General features: G+C 40.2%; 1 protein-coding gene across 3 annotated transcripts in view; it reads left to right on the forward strand.

Annotated features, from left to right (window-relative positions):
• Positions 1–26253, forward strand: part of MBNL1 (muscleblind like splicing regulator 1) — a 219873-nt gene that overhangs the window by 186198 nt on the left and 7422 nt on the right. Inside the window, exons 4-8 of one of the 3 annotated variants that reach the window (XM_069083423.1) lie at positions 14579–14836; positions 16216–16269; positions 17122–17275; positions 23179–23214; positions 23940–24034. In XM_069083423.1, coding sequence (XP_068939524.1) covers positions 14579–14836; positions 16216–16269; positions 17122–17275; positions 23179–23214; positions 23940–24034 — 597 coding nt within the window. Of the gene's footprint in view, positions 1–14193; positions 14837–16215; positions 16270–17121; positions 17276–23178; positions 23215–23939; positions 24035–26253 lie in introns of those variants that run through there. The other 2 variants (XM_069083422.1, XM_069083421.1) reach the window with 2 other exon arrangements.

The raw sequence follows: 26253 nt of genomic DNA on the forward strand, positions 1-26253 counted from the left end.
CCTTATTAGAATATAAACTCCTTGAGGGCAGGATATCGCTTTCTTTTTGATTACATTTGTATCCCTAGCACTTAGAACTGGACACAGAGTAACACCTTAATAAATTCATAGTCTCTCTCACCATCTCTACCTTCTTGCCTTTCTTCCTCCCAGTTTTTTTTTCTGTGTCTTCTTTCTCTTCTTCTCTTGTTTGCATTTTCACGTTTTTCTTTGTCAATTTGAATGTACCTATGGCTGTGAACCTAAATATACAATAAGATGAATCAAAGGAATATAATTATATAACAGTACTTAATATAACTAAGAGCCAAGTAAATAGATGTGATTTTTTTCCTTAAAAAAATAAGTCTTCTTTCAATGGAAAGCAAGGAACAGCTTGCTTAAAGGGTGAAAATCTAAGCACCAACGGAATTAAAACCAGAATGATAAAAGATATTAAAATAAAAGGTGGCTGGCAAGGCTTACTTAAATTATAAAATTTGTACCCTAGCCAACAAACACTTGAAACATTTTTCATTATCTCTTTCCCCTCAGAAAGAAAAAAAGAGGAAATTGTGTAATATTGTTTACATGAACAATATTAGCAATATTTAGATTTTTAACAGAATGAAAGATGAATGAATAAGAAAATCCATCACTTCATCAGATGAGTTAAAACAAGCAAGAACAAATCTTCTAGGAGATTGAAGCCAACCTTTTCCTAATGGGAAGAGTCATCTCCAAGGATAGCAGGGCATCTGGAGAGCTCCAAGCTTCTTCCACATGGGAGCTCTTCAGGCAGAGGCTGGCTGACTACAGACTTCTAGGAGAGTAGGCATTTTTATTTGGATAGAGCTTGACCAGTTAACCTCCCAGGTCACTTCCAGCTCTGAAATTCTGTGATTGCATTTGAGAGTGACCAAGATCTCATCTTTTAACAGAAAGACTTGGATTTGATTTCACCAGATACCAGTCCTAGCTCTGCTGTGTCCTCTGTGAGTCCTCAGGTGTTATGAGGGACCTTCTTCTCTTAGATTCTGGAGCTTCCCCATCAGTAAATGAGAAGGGTTGACAAGGTCAAGTCTGAGGCAGCTTCCAGACCTGAACCAAGCATTAAAGTTGCTTGTGAGGCGATCCAGTGGGTGCAGGGCCTCCAGAGATGCAAGCTTTCACATCTTTCCACTCTAGAGACTTCCCTTCTGCTTGCTCTATAGGGGTGGGGGCATTTTCTACCAGCTTTACTTACTTCTGGAGGGAGTTCTTGGCTGTTTTTCAGGTTTGTTCACCTTTTTACCAGGACTGCAACAAATGTCACTAGTGCTACAAGCTGTTATTTATTTGTTTCTCCTATCTTTCCTCGTCTAGATGCCTGGTAACATTTTCAACCTCTCACCATCCAGAGGCCATATAACCAGTACCATATAACCTGTCTTCAAAATACATTCCTTTGAGGCTTGAGCACATCATTATGCTATGTGCAAAGAGAACCTCTGGGCCTGCATTTTGGTTTATTATCAATAACTCACATTTTCCAGGGCTCCAAGGCTCGCAAAACATGTTCCTCAGAATAACTCTGAGGTATGACATTTATTATTCCCATATTACAGACCTTGAAGCTGAGGCCTGCAGGGAAGTGACTTGTTAGGGGGCTGTATAGCTAGTATGTGTCAAAGTCAGGTCTTCTGAATCTAAATTCAATGTTCTTTCTATTAATGGCATGCTGTGCCATCTTAGAGAGTAAATGGCAGACTGGACCTGGAGACTAGACTTGGCTTAATTTGACACTTAATTGCTGTCAGACCGTGATCAAGATACTTAGAGATTTGAGTCTCAATTTTTTTTCTTTGAGACCCAGTTTCTTCATTTGTAAAATGGGGATAATGTAATCAGTCAATCAATAAATATTTACTACAGGCCCGCTCTGTGCCAGGCAGTGGGCTAAGCTCTGGTGATACCAAAAGAGACAAAAGACCGCTCTGCCCTCCAGGAGCTCCCAGCCTAAACCTACCCGCCAGGGTTTGAAAGGATCAAATGCAATAATGTATGCAAAGCACTGTGAGAAATTTAAAATTGTTGTGTAAACATCATTTGTTGCGATTATGCTCCTTGACTCCTTCTATGGGAAATGATCTCGTTTCCAGAGTTTTTATATGACAGGGCAGTAATTGCACCAGTGTATTTGCTAATTGGATACATGCTCAGTTATTTTTGGTAAAACCCGTTCCCTCATGTAAAGCTGCAATACAGTTGAACATTCCAACAGATCATAGTCCTTTAGAAGTGATTTTAAAATTGCTTTTCTAAATTGGTTAATAAGATCTTAGCCAATTTTTACATTTTTTTTCTGCCAGACTTTCTCCCTCTATCCTATTTTGGGACTAGATTGCTTTGCTGCAAATTGTTAATCATTGAAGCATTTCAAAATACTTTTCAAATAAATCTGCCTCCTTCTAGTCCTCATTTTGTTACATAGCATAGAAAAAGTCAGGCAAATTGCCTAAGACAGACACAGAAATCAGAGCAGGCAATGTTCTATGATGGGAAATATACTCGAGGGGCATCATGGTACAGCAGAGAGAGCTGGGTGACCTTCCAAAACCAGAAGTTGGTTGTTTAGTCTATTAGTCATGTTTGATTCTTTGTGACCACATTTGGGGATTTCTTGGCAAAAATACTGGAGTTATTTGCCATTTTCTTCTCCAGCTCATTTTACAGATGAGGAAACTGAGGCAAACAGGGGTTAGTGATTTGCCCAGGGTCACACAGCTAGTACGTGACTGGGGCCAGATTTGAACTCAGATTCTCCTGATTTCAGGATTAGTGTACTGTACCCACCTAACTGAGCTGTTTGATTCTTGTCTCTGGCACAGGCTGGCTAGGGGACCCTTAGCTACATCGTTAAACTTAGTAGCTAGATGACTGTCTGAATGCAGAATAGTTGCAGATCTAAATTGGTAAAGGATATTTTGAGGGACCAGGATTCTCTTGAACTTGATGCCTATTTGCCCTAGGGCAATGACATAAGCTCCTTTCTCCTGTTTCCTCTTTAATCATTAGCTGGACCAAGAATTTTTGAATCCTTAATAGATTTTGTACTATCTTCCATGACTCAGCCGGCTAACCTCAGCCTACAGTGCAGCTGAAGGTCTTAGAAGGATTTTGATGCTGTTACCGACATTATGATATTTCATTTTGGGCTGGATGACTCTTTCAGGCCTTTATATAATCACATATTTTCTAAGTGACCAAACTAATAAATTCAATTGCCTTATGATTCCCTGAAGACAATCCAAGATTCTAAGACAAATACAGGCCCTTAAAAAGGGGTCTCTTTTTTCCTTTCTTTGTCATGTTGGTACCTCTTTCTATAATTTCAAAAGAGGGATGATTTTATCTCTCTTTTTTTTTCAGTACTGCAATTTACAAGGCCCATGAAAGAGCTAAAGAGCCGGTCATACCTTTTTTTTTTTTAAGAGAAATGTTGATGCTTATAAAACCACCATTGGGAGATACTCCCAGGCTCTTTCTATTACAAAATGGGTCAGTCAGCTCACTGAGACTATTAGTTTACTTTTGGGCCATGTGCATAATGTCCCATATTTAGGAGGATTTTAAATCCTTTGTTAACATTCTTTTTGGAGGACATTTACATTCTGAGCATTCTAGATACAATGTGTTCTGGGTATGATTTCCACACCAATGGAATACTGTCCTTGATGCCTCCACTGTTTAAATAGGCATTTTGTCATTATCAGGATAATTGTTTATGTGTAGATTTGTGATGCCCCCCCCTCCTGAGGAATTCAAATGGCCCATAAATGGATCACCATATTAACATGCTTTTTGAACACAGTTGCTTTCCTTAGTAGGTGTTTTATCAAATTGAATTAAATTCATAGTTTTGTTTCAGAACATGTTGTGCTTTAGAATGAAAATGTTACAAGTAATGTCACATAAACTATGATCAATAGAAAAGCAATTTGTAGCACACATATGGAGAATTCCTTTCTTTTGGCCCAGTGGATCTTATGGATGTCAGTGTATGATGTGCAGGTCTAAGAAGGCTTTGTCATTTTTCTGAATAGCTCAGGGTTAGACTGTTTGGCTTCTGTCCTTTCCACTTATTCCTTAAATGCAAAAGATCATAGTTACTCATAGACCGATAAGAAAGGAGATGTTGCGTAATGGAATACAACCACTCATAAACCAGTGGACTCATAAGGGAATGAGATAAATGTGGTCACCACTGACGGTGTTTGGCACAAGGATGACTCTTTATACAACTTTCTCTTACCTACTGCTTAGTAAAATATCACTGTGCAAAGGACCAAGTTCAGGTTACTGAAAACTGAGATATTCAGAGAATTATTGAGAGTTACACGTTGACTCAGGTAGTTTTATTAAAATTCTCATACAAATTTTGTTTTAAAAAATCTGTAGCTTGGAGTAGGGCCTTGGAAAGTGACTGCTCCCTGGAAAACTCCCATCCTTTCCATTATCATAGTATTAATAGATTCAATAGAGCAAGGTGACCAAGGAATGATGTATTCTCTCTGCATCTTTAGGCTGGCACCACTGAATTGTGGGGCAGCCTCTGGGATGCTAGGTTGTTTTAGAGAGGCACATGGGGACCAAAGCCTTGGTGGATATGTAGCCATCCAGTGGGTATCCATACAAGATTCAGTAAGATCCCAGGGTCTTTCCAGTGACTCTTAGCTACTGACAGTTTATAGGGAGAAAACATTTTGTTCTGGATCTTCCAAAGGAAAATAGAATTCCTAGGATAGAGGAGTACAGGATTAAGTAAGCCTCATGCTTGGAATGCCCTTGAGATGCTGGAGGAATCCTTTCTGAAAGGATTTCTGGAAAGAGGAAGGCAAGAATAGCCAAGAATGAGAAGGTGAGTAATGGCTACAAAGTACAAGAAAGCATCCGCAGCAGTGAAGTCCCTGGTGCATTGAAGAGCAGCATCGTTCTCACAAAATCCAGTCATCTTCATGCATTTAGCCTCTGTTGCTCGCCCCTTGCTGCCACATGTGCATGACTTTTAAAAATCCAGACTGGTCAATGCGTTCTCATTGCTTCTCATGAGAGAACTTTCAGCGGCTTCTCTTGACTGATTGATGAATAAAATGGGCTCTAGAGACAGCAGCCTTTTTTCCCCTATCATTCATTGGGCAGCTGCTACCTGAATTTCTTCTTGAGACTCTTCATGTGCATGTTTTACTCTCATCAGTCAAGGTTTCATAGATCTACAGCTGTAGGGGTTCCCAAGTCATTGAGCCTAATGAGGAAACTGAGTCCTGGTGAAGGGAAGCAATTTTCCTGAGGTCACCCAGGGAGGAATTATGAGAGGCGGCATTTGAACCCAGACCCTCTTTTTCAAAAGTCAGTGTTTTCCCATTGAACCATACTGCCTCCATTCCTTGGGATCAAATCCCATGTTGTATTCGCTTTTCTGTCCCTCACAGAACCTGTCATGATACCCAGTATTATCATCATACTTTGTACAAGGAAATATTTGTGGCATGAATAATTAATTGCCTTCTGAACACCCACGATCTGTACCCAGACCATTCCCTACATTGTCCATAGGGCAACTATCAGATAACTGGGACTTTTTTTTACCTTTCTTCTTTTTTTTTTCTAACTCCTCAGAATTCCCAATTCTGGGATTTCTAGTGCCACAGTGGAAATCAAGAGTATATGTGCATAGCCTGGCAGCACTCACTGTCTCTGGGAGATTAGAGCATACCCAACAGGCAAATAAATGGGCAAAGGACTGCCAGCAATTTTGAAGCAAAGATTATTTCTTCTTTGCTTAAATGCCTACCGGCAGTGGTCATATTTCCTATGACCTTGAGTCCTATATTGATGGATGGAAGAACCGGTGAACATTGTGAATTTAAGATGGTCATTTTGGTATCTCTGATGACATGTTATAAATCTGTTCCCCAAGCCATGATTTATGGTTGAAAACAGAAGTCAGTATTGTTTCATATTTTTTTATCTGTGACTAGAAAACATGGATAAAATTTATCTTGGACATGTCGCCTCCCCAACCACAGGCATTTTATCATGTGGCTACAGCCTACTTGAGACAATGTTCCTTCCTTAGGGGTTTAGAGGCAGAACTCGGAATCTTTGGGATAGGGTCCTTCACCAGTAGAAGATGGGAGGGAAGGAAATAAACCCTTTGAGGGAAAACATAAATTATTCCCTTTTTGTATCATCTGGAAGCTCCATGAGAGGCAGTCAGTATATTAAAGAGAAATAGCTGTTAAGACTAGAAGACCAGGATCCATTTCCTGCCTCTGGTACAGAGGACCTGGGTGACCCCAGGCAGGTGGTTCAACCTCTCAATGGTCTAGCATCTTAGGCTACACAGGAGAGAGGTGCTGACCTGCATTGGGAGATGATGTTTCCATATTGGGAGTTCCCTGTGCCAGTGAAACCACAGATTACCTTTATAACCACAATTCACCATCTGACACAGATCCTTTCATTAGTCAGGCCTCCACCATTAGGAGCTGATTGGTTTGATAGGAAAATAAGCAAGGTGTCCTTGGGAAAAGGACTGAATTGGCCTAAACCAAAGCTTTCCCTCCAGCAAGATGAGTGTCATATCTCGTCAACATGTGGTTTGTTTCCTTGTGGTGCCAAGGGGGTTCTTGACTTTCATTCCTTTTTGAAGTTTGGTCTTGGGCCCCCCCCTCCCCATCTTACCTTAAACGGCCCCTTCTATGAGTGTCTTTCCCCCTCCCTCATCTCATCTTAAATGGCCACTTCTCTGAGTACTTTCCCCTGCTGTCTCTGAGAAGTTCCTGCTTGTTTTTCATATATTTAAACTCAGGTTCCTGGCTATACCTGATTCACTTCAGGTACATTTGAGATGAGTTTATTAATTTTTCAAATGGATTTTTCTTTTTCAGAGAAATTACTCTGGGCATTTCTGCTCCCTGAACTTGTCCTCACATTATCAATCCTGCTTTTCAATGCTCTCTGTCCTGGCTTTCTCCAAACTTAGAAATGGGTGTTAAGCAACAGGAATGAGTCAAGAAACCACATCCATTATCAGCTCAGCTAAAAAAAACAAAACCCATAGGCCTTTTGGGAGCAGAACCAGATGATCCTGTCTGCAGAGGCTCTGACCTGTCCAATGAGCGGGTTGAGGGCTAAAGCTTGATTTCAGGGGGAGGGGGTTAGAGATGCAGATATTGCTAAATATGGACAGGAATTCCAATTGTAACTTAATGATGATAATAGTAACAGCTAACATTTATGCAGCACTTTCAAGTTTGAAAAGAACTTTATACGTGTAAATGATCTTATTTGAACTCATAACAGCCCTGCAGGTAGATATTATTATTATTTTCCATATTTTACAAACAAGGAAATCGAGCTTTGGCTTTGGCTGGAGTAATTTTGAGGGAAATGACTTTTGTAATTTTGATTGTACTAGAGGCAGATTTGGGGCTACTTGTTGTCTCATTTTTTAGTCCTGCCAGAAAATTAGGGAGAATAGCTTAAAATAGATTTTTGGTTTTATCACTAGGCCTGTTGAAAAATCAAACAAATCAGTTGTTTTAATGAGACTTTAGAACAGATCTTTAAAATGTAGTCATATCTCCTTTACTAAAAGAAAAACTCATTATTTCCCTGGTATTTGCAATCTCTATGATTAATTTGAGAGATGTATTTGAAACTGGAGGACTGAACATTGGGAACCAAATGATGTAAATGCCATAGTTTTCTACTTAATTCACTAAGCATTTATTAAGTGCCTGCTGTGTGTTAGGGATTGTGTTAGATATTGGGGACTGAAGAAGCAAAAACAAAAATTAAATAGCCCCGGCCCTCAAGGATATCATGTGTAACAGGAAGGGGTGGAAGGACTTCACCTTGTTTCTTAATGGCCTACTGTGTACTAAGGGCTTTGCAATTATTATCTTACTTGATACATAAAAAAACCTTGTGAAGTAGGAGCTATTATTATCTCCATTTTACTGATGAAAAAACTGAGGGTCACATAGCCACAGAGTGTCTGAGGGCTGCATTTGAACTCAGGTCTTCCTGCCTCCAGGCCCACAGCACCACCTAACTGCCCGAGTAACTTATACTCCCAAGTAAAACCGACCAACCCTCAGATCACATGTCCAGCAATGTATGCAGTATTCTGAATCAGTAGTCCTCCACCTCTTTTGAGAGAGAGAAAGTATTTCATCTTGTGTTTGTTAGAACCAAGATAATCAGTCTGGATTTTGTTTCCTTTCAGCACTGTTTTTTTATTTTTGGTCTTATTATGAACCTTATCTAACTTGTCCCCTTTGCTGTACTGATTTCACTCTGTATCAGTCAAGGCAGGTCTTCCGATGCTTCTCTGAATTCCTCATGCATATAATTTCTTGTAGCCTAATGCTACTCCCTTGTATTCATATGCCACAATATGTTTAGATACTACCCTTTGAGGAGCACCCATTTTATTTCTAGGGGTGTTTGCTTTGGAAAAAGTACTGCTATGAACAGATAAGTCTTTTCCTTCTGTTTTTGAGCTCCTTGGGATATATACCCAAAAGTGGGATTGAGATTTTAAAGGGTGTGAGTGACTTAATATCTTTTCTAGTGTGATTCCAAAGCATTTTCCAATCTCCTCATTCACAGCTCTGCTGATAGGTAGTTTACCATCTTCCCACATCCGCTTCAACCTGGACTAGAACCTGTCTTTGATCATCTTTGCCAGTCTGTTGGCTGGAAATTGACTTTTTAGGGCAGTTCAGTGTTTTTTGTTAAGGGGGCTTTTAGTAGTTTCATTTTACCATAATAGAGATAATTTAAAATAACAAAAATAATTATTGTTTGTTTGGAGGTCATCAGATTTTAAGCAGAAGTTCTCCAGCTTCTGACCTGGGGCTTTTTCCAACACTTTTTATTAGTGTTTTTCCCTTTACAACTTTGTAGAATGTTGAATTGCTCATCTGACTTTTGTCCACAAATGGAAATTTATTTTTAAAAAGTCTTATTATATAATTTGATATGATTTATTTTAATACTGTGAAAAGAGTCCATTAGTTTTGTTGCTAGATCACTTCAATTTAATTAAAACAAATGCATACTGCTCAGCATAACTTGTTTGCATAAATCTGGCTTGGCATGCAACAGAGGCATTCTTTTCATACTTTATCGTTAGTGGCTTGGATACATCATTAAACATCTGCCTTCTAATTAGCTAAAGTATAGAGCTGGGCATGCCACATTCCCAGAGATCAGAATATTGTACCTCTTCAGCAGAGGCAGGATACATTTCATCCAGGGTTGAAAATGCTCCTACTTTGCACAAGGACTCAAATTCTAGAAATAATTCATTTCATTGGCTAATATAATTTGCTAATAATATGTTGGGGATATTTCTTTTGCACGTGAAACATTCTTCATGGTTTGGTGCATGTTTATTATAGTGACAACGTCAGGAGCTTTGACTCAGCAGTCAGAGCCTGACCCCCCTTAGTGTGGATGGCAACTTCCAGAGGGTAGGGCTCCCAAAGCTTCTGGCTTGGTTCTATGTTTGTCGAAAGCTCAGCCACGTTTCCCAACCTCCGTGGTCCAGAAGTCTATCTCTCTGAGCACGAACTTTCCTAAAGGCTGTCCTGGATGTCCTCAGTCTGGCTAATCACGTCAGGATGTTTTTTCAGCACTGCTTGTCTAGCCCACTTGCTCATCTAAGTAAAAATGTACAGTAATAGAAAAAAAAAATAATAGTCAAGAAATTTAGGGAGGAGGAGAAAATGGTCCACAGAGAGAGCTGAGTTCCTTGAAGCCTTAGAAAAAGATGAAATGGGTTTTTATTGTGGGTTGTTTAAAGATAATATGAAATTTATTTTTTCAGTATTGCTTGTTAATCCAACTTCCCACCTAAGTAAGGCCAAAGAAGCACATGGAATTCCTTAAAGTCTTAGAAAAGGCTGAATGATTGCATTTTGGCCTGTTTGAAGGTCATTCTTGTTTTAATCAAATATATTAACCTACATTCAGACATGTCTGAATACTGTTGAAAGTCATTGAAAACCATTTTCTGTTGGGATAGTACTTAAATCAATCTGTCCATTCATTTATTCATTCCTCATGCATTTATTAAGACCCTACCATGTGTCTACAATGCACAATACAAAAGTGTTAGGTGTATCAAGATACCAGTACAAAAATCACAGTGTCTGCCTTCAGTGAGTTTCCATTTTATAGTAGGGTATAGGAGACACAACAATACCATGCACAGATGTGTAAATATAAATTATTTACAACCTGACTGTGGCAATAACACGACCAGGTCAGGATAAGCTTCTTATAGGAGAGGGCACTTGAGATGGGCTGTGAGGGAAACTAATTAAGAAGCCTGAAAGGAGGAAGTGAGGACATAGAACATCCCAGGCATTCATGGGAGTTGATAGAGGGAGCAGTCCCAAAGTGGACAGAAATACAATATGCAGAGCTTTTGACACAAGTAAGACACAGCGAGAAAGCCCGCCATTCCTTTCTGGACCAGTTAGGAGAGGCCCCAAACCATTCATCTCTGAAGTGATAACAATATGAATAACAAATCACATATAATGTCTCGCCTTCTTTAAGATGAAAGCTGCCTGTTAGATGTGGCTGTCTCTTACAGGCTCAGCTTAATAAAAGGATAATATATTTGTAATGTAGGTTATTTTTGTCCATTGAAAATCCTTCATTAAAACTCTTAACCAGGGGAAGGCTAGGTGGTGCAGTGAATAGAGCACCAGCCCTAGAGTCAGGAGGACCTGAGTTCAAATCTGGTCTCAGATACTTAACACTTACTAGCCATGTGACCTTGGGTAAGTCACTTAACCCCAATTGCCCTGCCCTACCCCTCCAAAAAAAAAGCAAAAAAAAAAACCCAACCTCTTAACAAAGTAGAGACTGAGGGTCACATGTTTGATTTGTCTTCTTTTCAAACTGTCAGATATCAGAGAACTGGAGCTAGAAGGGCCCTCAGAGCCCATTTTGCAGATGTAAAAACTGAGGCCTAGGGAAGTAGGTTAAGTGTCTTGGGTAAGACCTCACAGAAAGTGTGTTGGCATGGCTGGGATGTGATCCCAGCTTCTCTGACCTGAGTCCCAGTGGTCATTCTCTTGTACCATTAGCCAAATTTATTCAAATAAATCGGGCCATAATCCAGTTTAACAGGCTTATTCTGTGTTTGTCAGTGTGTTCCTCAATGGTCATTTCACTTAATTTTGTCCAGGTCGAATAGAAGTCAATCATCAATTTTCATTGTGCTTTTGTCGGCCCCCTGGTTCCTTCGCTTCCAGGTATAGTTGCCTTCTTTTCGGCTGTGTCTCTGCCAATGGATCCCCTTTCCATCCTCACCCTTGCTTTGGCTCAGATCATTGCCAAGCCAGGTTTTCCTTCTTTCTTTCTTCTCTCCACTCTCACTCTACCCCCCCCCCCCCTCAGGGAAGCGGTTTGGAAAAAGGCCTAAAACCCTCCCCCCCCCGCCCCAGCAGCTTTTAATTTATTCTTCCTACCCTAAAGGTGCCATTAGGGACAGGGCCCCATCTCCTCACCTTGCCTTTCCTACCCCAGAAGTCCTGGTCTGCTCTTTATCCCCCAGAGACCCATTCTACTACTTGGCAATGCGGAAATGCCTGGTATGGCTTGAGTCTAGCTGTGGAATTCATATGAATCTTTTTGTCATCCCTTACATATAAAGTACTCACTGCGAACATCCCTTGTGTAACTTTGTCTTTGCAAAGGATCTGAGTGAAAAAAAGCATTGGGGGATACCTAGTTATTCCCTTTCTTTATCCCTTTGTCCCCTTAATAGTAAAAATCACTTAGAAGACATAGAGTTATGTACTAGACGTGTTCTGTTCCTTAGTGGAACAAAGGAAAAAGAGAAATCCTCACTGGAACACAAGATAGTAGCAGTGGGACATGGAGAAGTGAGGCCCTAGACCCCAAAAAAGAAAAGAGGATCCATGTGGCTCTGGCCAGGATTGGGAAGGATCCTTCAGGGCTAATTCCCTAATCTCTCTCTGAGGATCTTTATGGCAAACCTCTATGAATCAGTCCCTTCTCCTGCCCCTCATCCCCCTCATCAACAAAATCTTCACCTCACAATAAACGTTTGTTGGTTGATTGGATGCTTGATTGATTCCCAGACCCCCTCCTAGCCCAGACTCTGCCCTTCAGGGGGAGTGTTTTTGGAGGGTGCTTTCCTACCTCTAAGCAGGTTGAGGAGGAGAAGAGGAAGGAGAGCCTGGTTGTTCTATTGCCTCAGGGGAAGAGATGGTCTTGGTACTCATAGTTATGACCCATGTGATGGCTTAAACATCAGTCCTGGGAAACCTTCCTCCAGCCAATCATTCAATCAGTCAGCAAGCATTTATTTAGTGTATCCTATGTGCCAAGTACTGTAGACACCCTGGGGATTCACGCAGGGAAACAATCCCTAATCTCAAAGACGTTGTTCCTTAGGAAAATGCCTTCCAAGTTCCAAGCAGCTGATGAACAAATGAGCAGTTCTTAAATCAGAGGGAGTAGAAGGACCGTTTGGGGATTAATAATGAAAGGAAGCACACAGTGTTGTGTGGCACCTTTCTGGGCCCCTTTTCGTTTCTTAATCAGTGCATACAGCTTTTAATCATAATCACATGGCCAAAACACTTGGAAATAAACAAAGATTTCCAATTTAATTACTGAGCATGTGTGAATCTGAAAATACTTTGACTTTTTAAGTCATTACAAGCATTATGTTCTTCTTTGTATTTTAATCATAAGAATAAAGAACTCAGAGTCTCTATTTGCCCAGAATATGAAAAGAAAGTCCAGAAGTAAAAAATGTTTCCTTGCATTAGAACCAGTGGAAAGGGGCTATCAGGAGAGCGTGTGTTTTGGAGGCCCTCTTGTGGAGAAAGCTTGGAATAGCTCAGTAAATAGTGATGCCTTTGATGCCTCAGTCCTTCAATGCCTTCCCAATCAAGTCAGTCAGCAGCCTTTATGAGGTGCCTACTATGTGCTAGGCTCTGTGCCAAGGCTCTAGATACAAATACAAGACATACCCTGTTCTCAAAGAGCTTGCAGTCTACCAGATGGAACCAAACCTGGATGGAGGCAGCATACATAACATAAGCATAAATAAGGTGGGGTGATAAAAGACTTCTTGTAAAGGCTGGGGTTTTAGCTAGGACTTGATGGAATCCAGGGGAGCTAGAAGGGAAAACACTGTAGGAAGGGGTGATGCTGGAGTCAGAATATGACATATCTTGTTCAAGGAGCTGCAAGGAGGCCAGGCATCACTGCTTCAAGGGGTGGATGGGTGGAGAGAAGAATGTAAGGTGTTAGAAGACAAGAAAGGTGAGGGGGCTGGTTAAAAAGAGCTTTGAATGCCAGAGGATTTTATAATTGAACCATTGGAGTTTATTAAGTTGCGGGTTGAGGAGTGACATGGTTGGACTGAGTGAAATTAAACAAATTAGATAATCAATAAGCATTTGCTACGTGAGTGCCTGATGGGGCCCGGCACTGTCTTAAGCATGAGGAATACACATAGGGATAAAAGTCTGTGTGCTGGATGGTGACCCAGTCACTAAGATGAATTCTGACTAATTTCAAAATATTTTATTTTAGAAATGAATATCATGGAAACCTTGAAAATAAGACCATGTGTTTAGTTATAATAGCAGGGGATTATAATAGTGCATGGAAATATAATGTATATATCAACAATGAACATTCATCAGGCATCGATTAATTCATCAACTTTAATTATTCCATCCACATCTGTCTGGTGAAAATTAGCCAATGAAATAGGACCAATCTTCATTTTGGCTTGCTCATTTCCTCTCCCATGCTTCAGGGATCCATAAGTTTGTCGATCAGGTCCTCCTGCTTCCAGTGACACAGATTGCAAGCCCTCTGTAACTTAGCAAGTACTGTCCCACAGTGGCTGTGATGGAAAATGTACTAGCCTGCAGCCCTCCTACTGATGGATCTCTCCAGGATTTCCTGGATGACGGATGCCTATCACTAATCCCAGTTTGCTGCCCGAGTTCCCCATATCTCCTTGTATGTGAATAGTTATTTACATGTTTTCTGGACCATTTGAAGGTAAACTCCTTGAGGGCAGGGAGAGTGTCTTTGCCTTTCTTTGTGTTCTTAGAGATTAGCACCACGATTGGCACATAATAAGCACCTATTAAATGCTTATCAGTTGACTTATCCATGGCATTATTACCAAATTTTCTGGCTAAACCATTGATTAGTTGAAAGAAGGTATGGTACATAGCGTGGATTATTCACTATGATTAACATAATACATGTATTCCTCTTTTTAAAGGTTACATTTTGGATATGGATACTATTTGTAGGACTAAGTAGCCATTAAGCTATATATTTCTCTTTCTGAAGTCTTATTCGCAGAGTATTCAGGTCGTTCATTTATAACATACTATAATATTCAGATTATGAATCTTTCAGTTTTTGTCTTATTTATTAATTATTCTTTTTTTAAGTTAATCTCAAACTGAGAAGGATTCTGTTTGTCGGGACTTTCCTGATTGCCTTTCCCTCCATCACTCCATAGGTATGTCGAGAGTATCAGCGTGGCAATTGTAACCGAGGAGAAAATGACTGCAGATTTGCTCATCCCGCCGACAGTGCTATGATTGATACCAATGACAACACCGTCACTGTGTGCATGGATTACATTAAAGGGAGATGCTCTCGGGAAAAGTGCAAATACTTCCACCCTCCTGCCCATCTACAAGCCAAGATCAAGGCTGCCCAATACCAGGTCAACCAGGCTGCAGCTGCCCAGGCTGCAGCCACTGCAGCTGCTATGGTAAGTCAGAGAAGCAGCTTCTCTTTTCAAAGAAAATTTGAAAAAGGAAATATAATAAGCTTTTTGTTCATTAATTTTTATTGTTTTCCATTATATTGAAAATCTTTTTTTTCCCTGAAAATAAGGTTGTTCAGGTGTATCCCAACTTTTTCAGAGAAGCTCTTAAACAGTTTCAGGTTGACTTAAAAAATCCTTTATCTAACTCACTCTCCACTATTCTGAATCTGAGCTGTAACTAAGATGTAACAATCAGGGTATCGCCCTAGCATGCTGAATTTTGAGGTCTTGGGCACCACTTCCTGTGCTTCAGGAAGAGACAAAAAATAGAGTGCCTAATGAGCAAGAATAATTACCCAAAAGGCTTGGCTTGAAGTGAATTCCTTCCTCATCCTACCTTGATGTTCCTTCTACCTTAACTGAGGACAAATGCATGTTGCATTGGCCTTGGTTCTTGGTACTTCCCCCAGGCGCAAACCTTCCTGATTACAGTTCTTTTCCTGAAAGTTGTGAAGTGTAAAAAGCAGCATGTTTATTTCAAAATTTAACCATATCACCAGCATTCCTGCACTCATTCTAATCAGTCACTCTTTTCCCTTTGGTGTATACACTTTGCACATACCAGAGATTCTTCTTTTTTCTGCCACACTTTGTAACAATAATGTAGTCTGGAACACTTTAGGAGAACAGTCTCAAGCAAATAGTCTGTAACTCTAAGTAGCACGTTGAAAAAAATTAACTTGCATGACCTAAGAATAACTGCAAGCTGGAGAAGCATACATCTCTCATTTTCTAGAGTAGAAGGACCACAGTACTTCTGAAGGAATCTTTAAGGTTAATGATGAAAAGAAAATGTATTCTTAAGGTACATTATAATGTGATGTAATAGCTGATTTTCATAGGTTCATTCTCTTTTCCTTGCTTAGCTGTTGTTAATGTTGTCTTTTTTTCACATAAATACCTAATTTGATCATTAAAATGTTCATATTAAATATTGTAGTGTGATATTCATAGCCCAGTAAAATATGAGAGTTCTTTTTTGTGTGTTTCTTAATGGATACTTGAGAGAGATCAATGCAGAAGTTAGACTCTTTTCCTATTTCTTCTTTCACTTTATATCTTGTTAGAATATCTTGTTTGTAATTAACTACATAGAGGTTTTATCCTCACAATAACAACTTAGTAGTGCCTTTATTGTGCATGCTTAGTCTTGTTATTCGTTGTATATGGCATTCCGATGATTTGTTTTTTTATTTGTTTTTTTCTCACCTACCCAAAAATGCACTGCTGCCCCCATGATGCACCTCTGCTTGCTGTTTATGTTAATGCGCTTGAACCCCACTGGCCCATTGCCATCATGTGCTCGCTGCCTGCTAATTAAGACTCAGTCGGCTGTCAAATCACTGAAGCGACCCCTCGAGGCAACCTTTGACCTGGTACTATGACCTTTCACCTTTTAGCTTGGCATGTAGCTTTATTGTAGATACAAGTTTTTTTTTAATTATTTAAAACAATAAATATTCCTTTTTTTGTTGTTGTTGTAAAGTTTTAAAATACAATGGAAAACTGAGTGTGGTTTCCTGATATGATTAGTGGGGAAAGCTACAAAGTAAATCTATGTATGTCCACCAACCAACCAAAGATTCTTAAAGTCCATTGGCCCACATTCAGTTTAATTGCATTGTAAGATGTTTTGATAAAGTACGTAGAGGACGTTACAGTTCTATCTATGACTGACTATGGATGGATTGGTTTGGTTGGCATGGCTTTAGGGAGGTTCTTACGTAGTTTGGCCATAGGTAGCTCAGGGGTGAGGTACCTGCATGCCCCTGGTACCCTTTGCATGTTGAGTTAGATGGGGGGTGGGCTGGAGCAGGTGGGAGCAGAGTAATATGGAGCTTCCCTGCCGCAATCACTCTATCAGTAAGATGATGATTAACCTGCTCATGGAGCTGGCAGCACAACCTCGTCCTTTTCCCAAAGTAATGGCTTCCTACTGTAAGCCTGAAGCATTGTGTAACTTGAAGCACTTTAGTTCATAATAACATATGGCTCCAACATGTTTTCTTTAACTAGTGTGTTTTTTTTTTTCTTAGACTAAAGTAATGCTTCCTTTAAAGCTTTTATCTTGCTTTTTTTTTTTTTTTGGTTAGTTAAGTCTGCTCTGCTGCTTGCTTGCTCATGGAAAAAGATGGTGCTCCCTAACTATTTGAGCCTTCTACTGATTTTTTTCTTTTTCTTTTCTTTTTTTTACTGGTCTTTGTTTTTTATACTCATTCGTCACACAGGGAATCCCTCAAGCTGTTCTTCCCCCATTACCAAAGAGGCCTGCTCTTGAAAAAACCAATGGTGCCACAGCGGTCTTTAACACTGGTATTTTCCAATACCAGCAGGCTCTTGCCAACATGCAGTTACAACAGCATACAGCCTTTCTCCCACCAGGTAAGGAGTTGGGGCTTTGCCTACAGAGAGTTGCCATGACCTTTCTGTAGCTTAGCCGGTTACATTGCGATGAAGCAGGCAATCTACATTCACAACCAGGTTTTCAGAACTAGACAAAACCAAATGTGAAAATCCTGTTTTGTCATGATTATTCAGTAAAAGATTAGGGACTTTGTGTCTCATGCTGACTTCCCATGAGATGATTTCTTTGGAATTTAATATTTTTCCTAATGTATTATGGATTGTATGAAATGAGACTTAGGGTCTTCTTTAAAATGAAAATTTAAATTAAGCGCTCATCTCCTTTTCCTCTCTTCTTACTGTGTAAATATCTATTTAATTTTATACTTTCTGGCTCCAAGACCCTGATGTAATAACTGTACACTAGAAATATATGAAGTGGCACCTTGTTAGAGGGTTGATTTTTCTGTTTTCATTTATCTCCCTTGAAAGGTAGGTAGAGAAAAACTGAAGAGAGAAGATGGCAGCAGCTATCCCATAGGTCTGCAAAGAGATTGCCCACTGATTCCAATCACTGTATTGCCTCAAAAAAATGTGTTACTTACTGCTCTTCCCTAAGTAATCTGAGATTAGAAACTCTTTTTCTCTATTTGACCCCATGAATATATAAAGCCAGTATCCCAGTTAATTTCAAATTTAACCAGAGATATAAACTCTCCATCTGTTAAGATTATTTTCCTTCAAAAGTTAAAACTCAAATATTTCATTTTTTCCCATTAAAGTAGTTGAAACTATAAATGAACATTTGAAAATAAATTTGTTTTCTGACCATAATTTTGCTGAATATTTTTCAGAAATATATTTATTTAGTTCTATAACATCATCATTTGTGATTTTGGTCAATCCCTAAAATGCAAATAGGTTTATTATAACTAGAAAAATAATAATCGTTAGAGGACCCATCCTAACAGTGTGGAAAAACTGGATAAAAGGGCCGACTCTGGCAAATACTGGCTGTATGACCCTGGCAAAGTCACCTACCTTCTCAGTACCCCCAAGCAACACTATTTAGAGCAAAGGCCAGTCTGCATTGATAGAGGGAGTTTCCTCACTGTAAGCTTTCTATACCAAAGAAATCACAGATCCAATTTAAAAAAATCATAATTACTACTACTTCCCATTGTTAAAATCGCAGCTTAATTGACATATTTGTGAATGAGGATTCTAATTCATGTCCTCCAGGCTTAAATAGGGCATGACTGTATAAGCAAATTAACATTGTTTAGATTGTTTATCTCAAGTCTTTAGTACAATTAAAGTTTTTTAGTTCTGAAACAGGGTAGGAAACATTGTAGCTTGAACCCTGGGTCAGTAAAGGACTCAAAATTTGAGAACATTTGAAACTTCGTTCTGGTAACAGGTTCAGCTGTGCATTCAGGGTGGATATCCTGCCTATCTCTGTATACCATGGAAAGGACACTTGAGACTGTCTTTACAATTCTTGACCTTCGAAAACCCAGTTAAGCCCACGTTGCCCCATTTGTTCCAATTAAGCCTTACTTTATTGCTTAATTGCGGTGGCAAGGTGGCTCTGAGCACGCCGGAAGTAGGACGGTGGAACACGAATTGTGGCGGGTCCTCCCAGGTTCCAAAGGCTGTGAGTGTGGGCCTTCAGAGGGTGCTGCCTTTGGCTGGAACACCGGCCTTGCTCAGATCTGAGAATTTCAGCACTAGAATGTTGACCAGTGGGTAATGAATTTTTTCAACTGCTTCATCACATGAAAACAACTGACTTTGAGGCATAGAGGGATTGTGATCTGCATCTCACCTGTGAAATCACAGATTGTTGGCACATTCCTATCTGAAACAAAAATTTCTTCCTTGTTCCAACTTTTTTTTCCCTTTCCTTAGAAGTATGTGTGTGTGAGTGCATATGTGTGTGCGTGCGTGTGTGTTTGTATGTTTCCCAAAAATCTTAGGTCAGTTTTTAAGTTTAGAACTGCTCTAAGACTTTTGGGACAACCTGTATAGATACATATCGTATACCCACACACACATTTGTAAATATGTATATATCTGTGTGTAGATATATATTCAGACATGCACATGTATATATGCATATAAGTACACACATATATATGCATATACATACATCTCTCTATCCATATCTATATTTAAAATAACAATAATAGCTACCATCTATATAGAGTTCACTTCATGCCAGGCCCTTTTCTATGTGCTTTATAATGATTTGATTCTTGCAACAGACCTGAGAGGAAGGTAATATTATCAACCCCGTTTTATAGATGAGGAAACTGAGGCAAACAGAGATTAAGTAACTTGCTCAGGGTCACACAGCTAATAAGTGTCTGAGGCCGGGTTTGAATTGGGGTCTTCCTGATTCTAGTCCCCATGCTTTATCCACTGTGCTACCAAGCTGCCCCTAAATAAATAAACATTATAGATATCTACAATTTGAAAAATACAATCCTACAAATTATTTTTCCCTTTCCTTGCCAATTCACAATCAGGAAACAATTTAGAAATCAGAGGGAGGCAAGTTGGCATAGTGGATTTCTGGGTCACTGTAGGCAGGTCCCCCCAGGACCCCTCTAGGAAAACCTCCAAGACGCTAAATTGCAGAGAAGGGACCACTGGTAGAGGGAGGTTCCTTACCTGGGAATTTGCTATGTTAGCCAAATGACAGGTCTAGTCCCTGTCCTTTCATCAGAACAAAAAATGGTATTAAAAGAGACATTCTCTCATAAATTCCCAATTTGGCTACTTAATTGAAGGGCAAATGGACTTAGAAGAGCAGTTTTGCCTTAGGCTGGAGAGTGAGGGACAGTGTTTGAGCAGCTAATGTGCTGTTTATCCCTTCCTGTTAACAAACCAATCCATTGGAAGTAAAGAGGGACATTAAGGGTCTTTCACATGAGATTGTTTTATGGGTAAGTGGGTCCTACAGGGTTAGGTTTTCCTGTTGGTAAATTATTGCCCCCAGCAAATATCTTCCTGCTGCCTTATGTTCCTTTGTGGCTGATCCCTCCCCAAAGTGTCTGCACATATTGTAATCTTCATGCTGGTGATAACTCAGACTAAAATTCCAAATGAAAAGCTTTACAGTTCCATATTAGAAAGAGATTAGCATGCAGACCTAATGATGCATGGAATGATATAATACAATAGGTGAGTTATAACATGGAAATACACATAGAATAATGAAAAACATCTAATATTCCACAGCCTTGACACTGCTTTTACCAGTAAATGCCCCTTCTGCGTATACATTTTCTTCCTCCCCCCCCCATCAGAGTAACTAGAAGAACTAATGGATTTCCACTTCCTGCCCCATAGCCCTAAATTTAACTTGTGGTTTTGCTTTAGCTTGCATTAGCTTCCACATTATTGCTGGTATAAATCACTTCTCTTCTGAAAGTGTCTCTGAAGCACTGCAAACCAGAATAATGGGGCATAACCCTCAGACACCCCAAATCATAACCTGCAGTGGCATCTTATTCTGCCTTGGAAAATCTTTCCCTTGATACACGACCAGCATTCCTGGCTTTCCAGATATCCAGTTGGCCCATTTTATGAACCACCAGTGAAAATCCTGCACACACCTCCTTTTTTTCACTGGCTTACTCCCTTGCCAGGTACCGTCTGCTTGACACTGTACCTGTTAACACTGAATAGAAAAGGGCAGATGGGGCATGGAAGGCAGGGAGAAACGATGCAAATTCCTGGAATTCAGAATGCATTTTCTTATAAAAACCTTCCTCTGCCAGATGTTTCATAGATTTCCACTTTTAGGTGAGGATAGACTTCAAGCTGGAATGACCCTTAGATATGCTCCAAATGGGCTCCTTTTTTAGTGAAAATAGAGGCCCAGAGAGATTAACTGGATTACCTATAGTCATAAAGAGTGTAAGCAGCAAAGCTGAATTTGAACTCAGGTCTTCAGGTTCTGAATCTAATACTCTCCCAACTGACCACTTTGACTCCTGACATTCTGGGGTATTTTCAGTGCTTTATCTTACTCAAAGCAACAAGGTGAGCATCGGACTTGGAGGCAGAGGGTCCAGTCCCTGGACAGGGCTGCATCGCTTCCAGCGTGTGTGACCTTGTGGCTCTTTCCCAGTCCAGGTTTACATATTTGTAAAATGAGGCTTATGATCCTTGCTCAGACCAATTAATTTATGGGGCCATATCACATGAGAAAATGGCTTTGTAACCATCAATCAGTATGCTGATGAAATAGTGACCACAATAGTAATAAATTGTAACTCACATTTAATAATAATAATTCATAATAAATAATAACTCATCTATACTGCCTTAAGTTTTGTAGACAGCCATTTATTTTTACTATGAATCTGATTCAGCTGCAACATGAGGTGAATGTTTTTTGTGAGCTTGCCCAGGCATATAGCCACCCTGTATGAAGCTGTTTCTATGGGAAAAATGCCTCCTGACTCCCAGACCATTACACAGAACCAGTTAGCATGTCAATACAAGTTTTCTTAGAGTGTTCTCCTTCAACTGTGACAACAGTCTACCCGCTGCCCTTCTCACTATGGCCACAATCATTTGATTTTGCCATTTATGACATTGTTCTGAAGGGCTGCCTCTGGAAAGGTCCCGTTAGCAAATGCATTTTGAAGGAAAAGTGACCCCAGGTGTCACCAGCAGGTTGTATTTAAGATGGGAGATGCCACATTACAGGGTTGAAAAATAACATCATTTGATCTTTTTATATCCAGCTACTTAGAAAGATCTCTGTCTTAACAAAAGTCATTCTGCATACGGGAAGATGCCTATTCCTGGAGTGTTTTGTTTTAAAGTGAATTAGATTTTCATTGCTCATGTGTCAAGGGAAAAAATGAGGGCTGCTTGGCATTTATCACATTTCTTTTTACATATGCTGGTGGAAGGATTTGTGAGTAATAATGGCGAGGCCTTATCTGCTCACTGCTTAATGTCACCTGTTTTCCCTAAAGCATGCATCATAAGGCTTGCATTGAAGTCCAGTCACTTTTTAAAGTATCATAAACTCAGCAAAATGTCCACACTGATATGGGTGGCCCAGGTGGTCATCCAAGCCTCCTGGGCCTAACCCTGCCATGGATGCATCAGTAATTTCCTAGAGATGGAAGCCCTAGCATTGAGGTTGGGCCTGTGTTAGGCCAAACTTCTTTTTCTTCTCCTGTCTTTGAATCCTGCATCTGAGGAAATCCAGACTTGTGTGTTTGACCTTTTGCTCAGTTTATACTGCATGTTGTCTCCATATCTTAGTTCACTAGTGTAGAAAATGATTGTATGCAACTCCAGCACCACCAACTAACCCCACTCCCTGCACAGCCCCATACCCAGGTGATGTGTCCCTATCATGCAAGGCCCTCAGCACCAAGGACAAGGAAGTAAGCATATCGGAATCCCCTTACTTCTGCTTGGTGGATCTCACTATGTTGTTAAGTCGATTCTGTCTACAGTACTCTTTAATGTTTTGTGAGAAAATGACATCTTGAATTATTCAATTTAAGCTCAATTCAAAGGAAGAGTTAAGGCATTATTACTGTGTACCAGATGCAGGAAAGCAAGCTGTTATACTGCCAGTCTTTGGACAGTAGCCTAGGGATGTTTGGTTTCCCCACCCCCATAATGCTCAGTTATGAAGTGATGCTAGGCAGCAGTAAGGAGAAGCGCAAGTGGACCGGCCCCTCTTTACGTTGGCTTGTAATCTTCCCTTGGGACCAGGCCTAACATGTCACTCACTGGGCCATTGTATGATTGGATTGTGCTGATGGTTACATGCACTGTTCCCATAATAACATTTTTGTTTCTTCTTTGTTCAAAAGAATTTCCTAATTACACGTGTGATGGGTTGTTTTAATTCTTTTCCCTTTCAAATCCACCTTCCTGTTGCAATGCATGATGGGCAGGCTCAATCTTGTGCATGACACCCGCTACAAGTGTTGGTAGGTGCCAGCTTCATTTCTTGATTATCTTCAACTGGTGATGCAGCCCACAGCCCCTCAAAATCCACCCCCAGTTTAATGAGTGTGGCTCTTGGGTAGATTGGCTCCCCCTGCACTGACAAACGCCTGTCAATTAAATGCAGTTCATCTCTTTAATTGACACGGATCAAGCAAATCCAGCAATTGGTGGTTTCTTTTACACACGATAGTGGATTTTTTTTGGTCTTCTTTTTGGTGGATTTTGATTGGACTGTGGGTTCTGGTATTTTTAAAAAAAATCTGTCTCATAAAAGTAATATATTGTGTTATCTTTATAGTAGTTAATATGGTAATAGACTTGTAATCAAATGGAGTCTACATGCTTTAGTAAACACCTGTTTCACTGAGATTTTGAATGTCTAAATGTGAGCTCATTTTAAGTTTCTTAAGTTGACTTAGCCAAGTAAAGCTGTTTGTGTTGTTTTCCTGATTTGATGGTAACAAGCTTTTTTTCCCCTTTTTTTCTCTTTCATTTTTCCCTTCCCCGCTCCCTTCCTGCTGTCACCCTCCTCCCCGGAATGTTGTCCTGCTTTGCACTGTGTTTGCATGTCATTGCTGGTGACGACCCCTCGTCACGTGACTTACTGCTGTGGTAAACGCCCTGCCTGATGGTCCTCCCCATGTTATCATGGTTTCCATGCTGCTACTCTCTTCTGTATGTTTGCTTATGATTTTCCCTCCGAAAGTTCCCATGGTGCACGGTGCTACACCAGCCACTGTGTCCGCTACAACAACATCCGCCACAAGTGTTCCCTTCGCTGCATCAGCCACAGCCAACCAGGTTTGCTAATTTACAGCTTTGTTTCTTTACAAAAATAAACATAAAACAAAAACCACAATTCTAACGGGGCTCAGTCCAGCAGCCCTTGCGCACGTTGCCCTCCCATTGAAGTCAGTGGGAGCCATGCGTCCGTGAGGGCTGGGGGTGGTGCTTTTAATAAGCATGGGGGTCTGAAATATTCCTCTTGTTGGCCTATACCTTCTCTCTCTGATGAGTGGCAGAATGCTTTTGTGCCTTGGCTCGGTGTTCCCAGGGTGTTGCAGCAACATTCCTAAAGTAAATTGGATTTACACTAGCATTTCTGAATTGGTCCTAACATTTCCTGCAGAGATTCTGAGCACCAGAAGTTGGGATGGGAGGGTGTTTCTCCAAGGGCTCATTTGGTGCAGGATATCTTTCAGGTCATACCCACATTATCGTTCAAAGAAAGAGTGGGAAAAGAGATAAATACCAACATCTATTCTTTATGCCACAAATGGCCACTCTTGTAAACTGAGTTCTTTAAAAAATGACCCCCCTAGGTTCAATAGATACATTGAAAGGTTGCCTGTTGAATAGAAGTGATCAGGTTTTCTATAGCACCTCTGAAGAGATTTGTAGAATCTCCCGGAATTCAGGGGAACCTTGAATAGTCCTAAATGTGCATCAGAATGTTATGCCACAATAGGTATGTTCACTGGTTTCTCATCCAGTGTTAATCACAGAGATTTATAGAGTTATGGAATAAGAACTATGACCAGCCCTTTGAAACAGAAAGTTCCTGTATCCAGAATTAGTGTTTCATGATGGAGCATACAGGAAAGGAGCAGAACATATTTGGTGAAAAAGTCATTAATTGTTTGCATTACTGAACTTTGAAGGTACAAAAAATGCCTTATTGGCTGCTCATCATGAAAGCAAAGTTCCTTAGGAAGAGTGTCATTTAGACAAGATTTACAGCCATATGCCATGATAGACCTTTTGAGTCTCATGGCAGATAGAGCTGAAGGGATCTACTGTCCCATGGGACACAAATACTGCACAGAGAAGGGAAGACCATTTGTAGGTCAAAAGAATGTTGAGTTATTGGTAGGAGTTTTCACCTATTGGATTATTCCAGGAAATGGTGAGCTCAGGTCATTTCTTTTCCCCACCATCCAACCCCATCTTCCCCTCAACCTCAGTGGAAGATTCACTTTAGGTTATTGGAACTAGAAATAATTTGTGGAACTTGCCCCAGACTCCAAATTTCTCAGTTGAAAGTCTACCTACCCTTGACAAATAATGCTAAGATAATAATAAAGTCATTTTGATTAAAAAACAACTCTGTCAGACAAGCTTTAAACAGTTATTAGCAAAGAAACATTTACTTTTCTCTTTTAATGAAATCTTGTCACAATACCTTCCCCTCGTCCCAATTCCGCTAACCCATTAGACTCATTTGCAAGAATCCTAGCCGGGGCATATGTGGCATTTCAGGAAGTAGTCTATAGAAGACATTTCTTAATGCTTCTAAAGTGGCTTGTTTACTGTAAAGATCAATGAATCGAAACTTCTTTGTCCCATGTGCCATGTATGACCACAGAATTGCTGGTGTAAGCAGAATCACGGCAAAACGAATTTCCACATTCCCTTGGCCATCTGGGCTCTAGGAACACTTACATTTTGTGCATTTTGCTATGACCATTTCACGCATAGCTTTCTTGGGCTCCTCATAACATGGTAAAATATTGTGACCAAAACATGAAGAGTTAGATATACATATATATGCCCATATATATTATATCTACATATACACAGGGATGTATATGCTTACAGTATGTTTAGCAATGCTGGGAAATAGCCATTGCCACCAAATGTAACCTGCATGCATGGAAAAAAATCTCTCTGGCCCTTCCTCGGTATTGCGGGTATTGAAGGTCCCTGGTATGTTTCCGCAGCCCCATTCTTGATGCTCCTACACTGTGGGTACAACATCCTGTCCTGCAACAGCAGGGGAAATGGTATGAGAAGCTTCATTTTGTTTGAGGCCCATTTAGTGCTACCTGCCAATGCTGTGATATTGTGTCAAGATGTCATTGAAGGATGAGAAAACAAGGAGAAATCAAACCAGTTGCCCCAGCAGAATAGACAGTGACACTTAATGGCCCTCCTTACCTTTGCATTTGGAAAAAAAAAAACAATGCTTTCCCATCCATCATCTCCTTTCTGTCCTCCCAGCCACCCTATGAGATATGCAG

Source organism: Petaurus breviceps, unplaced genomic scaffold (genome assembly GCF_028583685.1).
Source record: "Petaurus breviceps papuanus isolate PSGF00001 unplaced genomic scaffold, PetGlider_PUasm1.0 173, whole genome shotgun sequence".
NCBI lineage: Eukaryota > Metazoa > Chordata > Mammalia > Diprotodontia > Petauridae > Petaurus > Petaurus breviceps.